We start from the raw sequence: 5,694 nt of genomic DNA, 5'->3' as shown, positions 1-5,694 counted from the left end.
TCACAACAGGACATCTCGCAGATTTGAGATCAGATGAACTATCCTAATCCCAATTAAAATATTATCGAAACGAGAAACGTGGATCTGACCCAGTGCCAGTTAATGGTTGTGAACGGCAACAAAAACAGAAAATAAATATTCGGTGCACTAACTCGAATGGGCCGTTAAAGTAAGTTATTCACTTTCAATAACTGAGTTGAACGGATCAGTGATTAATAAAAAACAAAGCCACAACAGATGGTTATGATTTATTCATGTAACTAGGTGCTCTGTAAATGGCTGTCAGACACAAAGACACATTTGGTGTGAAGGGCAAGTAAACACATGCCATCATACATATAATACATATATTGCAATTAATTGTATTTATTTGAGTCATACACACACACACAAAATCTTTGCATTTCCAGCAATCAAACTCTTGCCATCCATCTTCAGGTCTTCTTGGTTGCAGCTATGAACGCATCAATATCCTGTATGGCTTTGGATGTCCTCTGAAGAGCTTCTGCCACACTGCCTTCACTCACAGTAGTGATTCCAGCCAAACCATTTTGTTCACTTCCTTTCTCCCTTCTTAACAAGTTACTGTTTTCCAAAGGAACTGAGCACACAATGTTAAAGAACACATTTGACCTCATTCAAAATTGAAGCCTATGTAGCTGAGATTACATAGCTGATGGTGATATTTATGTATGTAATTATCAGTTAAATGCTAAAGGATACAGTTGAATCGCAGTGTCTTTGCAAGTTCTGCAGCAAGTAGATCTGACCTGAGATTTGTTTAAAGAAGAAACATCAACACATCATCAAGTGTTTTCAGGAAGTACTAAAAAATAAAAATCTCACCGACTTTCTTCTTTCTCCCTATCGCTCTCATGCCATCCTAAAGGTGAAGGATTGTTTCCATCAACCATTGTTGGTTTGAAGAATAGATTTTGCTATAAACAAAGAAAATATATTCAGACTATGTATACACCAGTACATATCTTTGTAAAAGTTCATCTCCACCTGTAGCAAGCAGCTGGGTGTAGCAGGGAGCCTCAGTTTTTTTACTTCATTGTATCTGGTGAGAAGTCTTTAAAAAAAAATAATGGGATACTACGTGAAATGTATGTAGACACAAGTTAACAGGTTTATTGGACTGTTGCATCTTACCTGCTTGCAAAACTCACAACAGAGCAAATAGAGTACAACTGTCCAGATATGTCAGGTGGAAGGCCATTCATGTGATATGTTATCTCTTTAACCTGTGGTGACGACATCTGAATCAGGTTTCAGTATCTAAGATCCCATTCAAGTCAATAATGGGAATTTGAGACGGATAAAAAGATGAAAGGCTGACTTTTGCCTGCACTGATTGGCACTGAGGCTTATAATGAATAAAGTACATGCTGAGGACTCCATTCGATCGGATGACAGACCCATCCCCTGGTGAAACTTCTATGACTGGCACATCTTGATCCAGTATCCTAAAGAAGGGACATTTAAGCAGTTGTAAAGCTGACATAATGTTTTTGAAGCCCCAACAAATAAAATAAAAGGTACAATCCAAATGTTGTTACCAATAATACATTGTGTGACAATGAAGACTGTCATGACAGGTCCTCAAAACTAGTGACAATTCTGCATTGCCATTTGTGGCCAAACAGCATTCATAAATAAATGTTACATTTGAAGCAATGAGTCTAATTTAAATGACACGGCAGTAACATTTTGCCACAATCGCAACAGATTTACTGGAATTGGAATATTAACATTAAAGATTATTTTTTGCACACCTGTACGTCACCCCTTGGTACCACATCACTTTCCCCATTTCTGTTGGAAAGTCTTGATCTGGTTCTTTTTGGGGGACTGGGTCTTGAAACTTCCAGCTTTAAAGCAAAAAAAAAGAAAGAAAAATATTTAAAACAGTAATAGAAAAAAATGTGTTGAATGTTAACTCATTCACTGCCATTGACGCCTATAAACGTCAAAAAATCATTTGAACTGTTTCTATTAGTTTAACATTTTTTTCCACTTTTGTTAACAAGAGTATGAAAACCTAGACATTTTTTTAAATAATCTTTAAAAAAAGATTATCAAAAATTAGGGGCGTCAGGCGATTAGATTTTTTTATTGGAATTAATCGCATGACTTCAATAGTTAACTCACGATTAATCACAAATGTTATATCTGTTCTAAATATACAAAAAAATATCTAAGTTTTTATACTCTTGTTAACAAAAGTGAAAAAAAAAAGTTAAACTAATAGAAATTGTTCCAATGATTTTTGGACGTCCATAGCAGACGTCAATGGCAGTGAATGAGTTCAATTCAAGAGATCTTTGTAATGAACCTGTGAAAGTGAGGAGATGGGCAAATTAGAGGCAGGGTTTGAGGCAGGAGAAACTGTCTCTCTTCGACACCCAAGTCTGATGTATTCAGATTTTTGCCCGCCTCCGAATGTCTGGCTTGTTCTTCTCCATCATCACCAGGTTTAGAGACACGACCTATCCAATGACGGCGAGCCAAGGAAAGAGGGTAGCACCAATGTGGTGCAACTGCAAGGCAGGAGTGATGCTGGACGAGTGTGATGGACTGGTACTTTTCCTCTGGCTTAAAAAGACAAGCCCAGTCAAATAGTTCCATACATGGTCAATACTGCACTGCATTATCACTTCACTAAGAACAAGAAAATCCATAAAAGTGCTTACTGCACAGGCTTCAACAATTACGGCATCAATTGTAAAATAGTGTGAATGGATACAAATGTGGGATTTTAAGAGCAAACAGGAGCATACATTTTGTATCGCTTCACAATTTTATTTGGCTTTTTGAAACGAAACATAATAGGATATTTAACACTTAGAACACCGAAAATAACATTTTCAATACGCCACATTGAAGTAGTTGGGTCCAAGAGATTTTTTTTTTGTGTACAATGAAGTTTCAAAACAAAACCTCACTTAGTAAAAATAACAATAAAGTACTGTAAATGGTAATGTGAATGAATCCCTTTCCAGGCTCAAAAAGTCTAATTAACTATTAACTCTTACAGACCATATTATAGGTTTAAAGAGAATTTAACCAAATAAAACTAAAATAAAGTAGTCTAACTTCATACTGATTCTCTAAAGAAACCTGCCAAGATGTATGGAGGAGAAATCAGGATGATGTTTGCAGAGCGACTTTATAGCATTTTATAGGTATTATTGGAATTTTAAAAAGCCTTACGATATTGTTTACATTTTCTTGAGCAGCTAACCACATTCCTGTGTTGCAGTATGCAGTAGAACTGAAGTCTCACTTTGCTGGTGTCGTGCGTGATGTCACACTGGATGAAAGATTGTAATATTTTTTTTACTTTTGAGGTGCAATTTCCAGGATTTTTTTTTTTAAGCCTTGCATTTCGAGGCTCCACTGCATACGCATGCATTAAGTGGGCTTTTCAAGTTGAACTAAAAGTGGATCAAATCAGAATGTTTGACCACTTTTGTTCAAGGGTAAGTCAACACAAAAAAAGAATCTTCACAATAATACAGTATGTTCTATGCAGTCCCACTAGTCTAAAAACAAGGTATTCTGATTAATATTGTTTTTATAGAATATGAATTAAGCAGCAAAAACCATCCGTTTTTAATCCATGCCAGGGGGCCGTCATTTTGTCTTTTGCTGTCACTGAAAATGTAACAACCAATCATGGCTCACCTGTTTTCTGAAGCTGAGCCGTGATTGGTCGTTACCTGAGCAACTATGAAGTAATTTTCAGTCAACAGCAAATGGGAAGATGGCCGCCCCCTGAATACAGAATGTCGTGTTTAGACTAGTGGGGGCACATACGAAATAATATTATAAACAACATTTTTGGTAATGCATACTGTACATTTCAAATGTATGCCATTGTTTGTTGAATGTGTTGTTTTTTCTTGTTTTACAAAAACGTTTAAAAAAAAAGATTTGTACAATTATGTTATTAAGCGGACAAAGGGCTTTAAAAAAAAAAGGAACAGTATTAAGGATACCTTCCGATCACGAAAAACAAACAAATGCTGGCTGCACACACAAACAAACCCACACTCGTGAAAACGTAATCTTCTCGACAGAAGTTAAGCCTTACCTTAGCCTCAACAGGAGTGATTCGAGGAGAACATGACCTTTTCTCTCCCTCCTGATGAACCTCTTGGATGTCATTACGGGGGCTCTGCAGGCATTCCGCACCCAAATAGGTCAAGCTGCTTGCATGCTTTTGTTGACTGTCTGGGATGCATTCAGGATCTGTGTTCAAATCTTGTGGATGCTGAAGGACAGGCTGGCTAAACCTGCATGCATACTCCACAAAGAACTCTTCACCCGAGGGTGACAACGTCAGACGGGTGCGTTTGTCCTCTGATTTGATGATGGTCTCTCCTCCAGGTAAAAACTCTGCCTCACAGGAAGACCATCCCGGCCACTGCACCTTCAGGTTAATGCTAAACAAAGGCTGTGAGGGGGAAATGTGTTGGATTGGATTCATACAACATAGATTGTATCAGAAGACAAAGAAGCAACTGGTACCTGTTTGTCATCAGGAGTGGCGAGTTCCTCTGGCAGATATGGTCGACTGGCATACTTATTCCTGAATGCCAGAGCAGCGATGATCAACTCCTGTAATGAGAAGAATTACATCGTTAACGACCGATACAGTAAACAATATACAACAATTAACGTTTTAAAATGGCCATAGTAATTTAAAAAAAAACTGTACTTTATAAGCGCTGGTGGTGAACCGCGTCCTTTGCCGAACTCTCAAGGGAGTCTGAAGCGGATGTTCAGTGGGGACTGAGCCTCTTACAAGCATAAACTCGCTGCCACACGGCGAAAGTAGTAACTGTCCCCCGTTTTCATACCGAATATCCACTGACTCATCCAAATACATTATCATCGAACTCACTTGGGAGACGACAGCTTCCATCGTTAACATTAGAGACACTCTCAGTCAACTTCACGTGGACGCTCGCAGGCGCGCGCACAAACTCAAAAACAGAAGAAACATGTGACGTCATCAGAAATGGACGCCCGGTGGTTTGAAAGCAGTGTCGTTGATGATTGAAAAACAGAGACGCCACATTTTCTGTTACAAGTATTTTAATTATCACAATTGTATTGATACTTAATCTGATCAGACATCTGAGTTTTTGTCAGAGGGTTAACGTTTCAAGTTAGTTTTGTTGTATTACAAGAATCCTTGAGATTGTTGGTGAAATAATGATTATTTTTTCGACCAGTGAACATGCAGTCACTACTCCTAATCAATCAATGTACAGTATAGTTAAAATAGACATGTCGATCAAACAATTAGTGATGATGTGTTTAACCATTACTAATCATTACATAAAAAATGAAGAACACCTGGTTTTAACTATACCAATTTTTATTTTTTGTTTTCATTTTAACCTAATATAACTTAATAAGTAACCTAATTAAACTTGGTTAATGTCAAACATTTTCATCAAGTTCTCTGTTTGATAATAAAACATTTCAACAGATTCAAAATCCAAATGAGTGGTTTACAACTCTGGGGCGTGGTTTGATATATGTTTAATTCTGTAAATTACAGACAATATGACTCCCTTGTTTGTTTGTTTTACAGCATTATTTCTACAAAATGAAATTTGGGGCAATAGAAAAAAATGCAATGAAGTTATAGTACAAAATAATAGAAACAAAACAGGA

At 37.1% G+C, this 5,694-nt stretch overlaps 1 protein-coding gene across 3 annotated transcripts; it reads right to left on the bottom strand.

The window, feature by feature from the left end:
• Nucleotides 1-233: 233 nt before the first annotated feature.
• Nucleotides 234-5,051, bottom strand: c3h5orf34 (chromosome 3 C5orf34 homolog). 3 transcript variants are annotated; one of them, XM_077561295.1, is made up of 11 exons: nucleotides 4,727-5,051; nucleotides 4,537-4,626; nucleotides 4,100-4,462; nucleotides 2,339-2,598; nucleotides 1,779-1,874; nucleotides 1,343-1,469; nucleotides 1,156-1,262; nucleotides 1,009-1,075; nucleotides 847-938; nucleotides 724-770; nucleotides 234-601 (listed from the first exon to the last, which is right to left on the bottom strand). In XM_077561295.1, the coding sequence occupies exons 1-11, from the start codon at nucleotides 4,940-4,942 to the stop codon at nucleotides 435-437; spliced, it is 1,632 nt and encodes a 543-aa protein (XP_077417421.1). In that variant the 5' UTR covers nucleotides 4,943-5,051; the 3' UTR covers nucleotides 234-434. The 3 variants fall into 3 exon arrangements, with proteins under 3 accessions (XP_077417421.1, XP_077417423.1, XP_077417422.1); XM_077561297.1 differs by having other exon boundaries at nucleotides 851-938; XM_077561296.1 differs by having other exon boundaries at nucleotides 1,156-1,247.
• Between the last annotated feature and the right edge of the window lie 643 nt (nucleotides 5,052-5,694).

Source organism: Vanacampus margaritifer, chromosome 3, assembly GCF_051991255.1.
Source record: "Vanacampus margaritifer isolate UIUO_Vmar chromosome 3, RoL_Vmar_1.0, whole genome shotgun sequence".
Taxonomy (NCBI): domain Eukaryota; kingdom Metazoa; phylum Chordata; class Actinopteri; order Syngnathiformes; family Syngnathidae; genus Vanacampus; species Vanacampus margaritifer.
The sequence above is the reverse complement of the archived record's forward strand: the minus strand, read 5'-3'. Positions and strand labels throughout refer to the sequence as shown.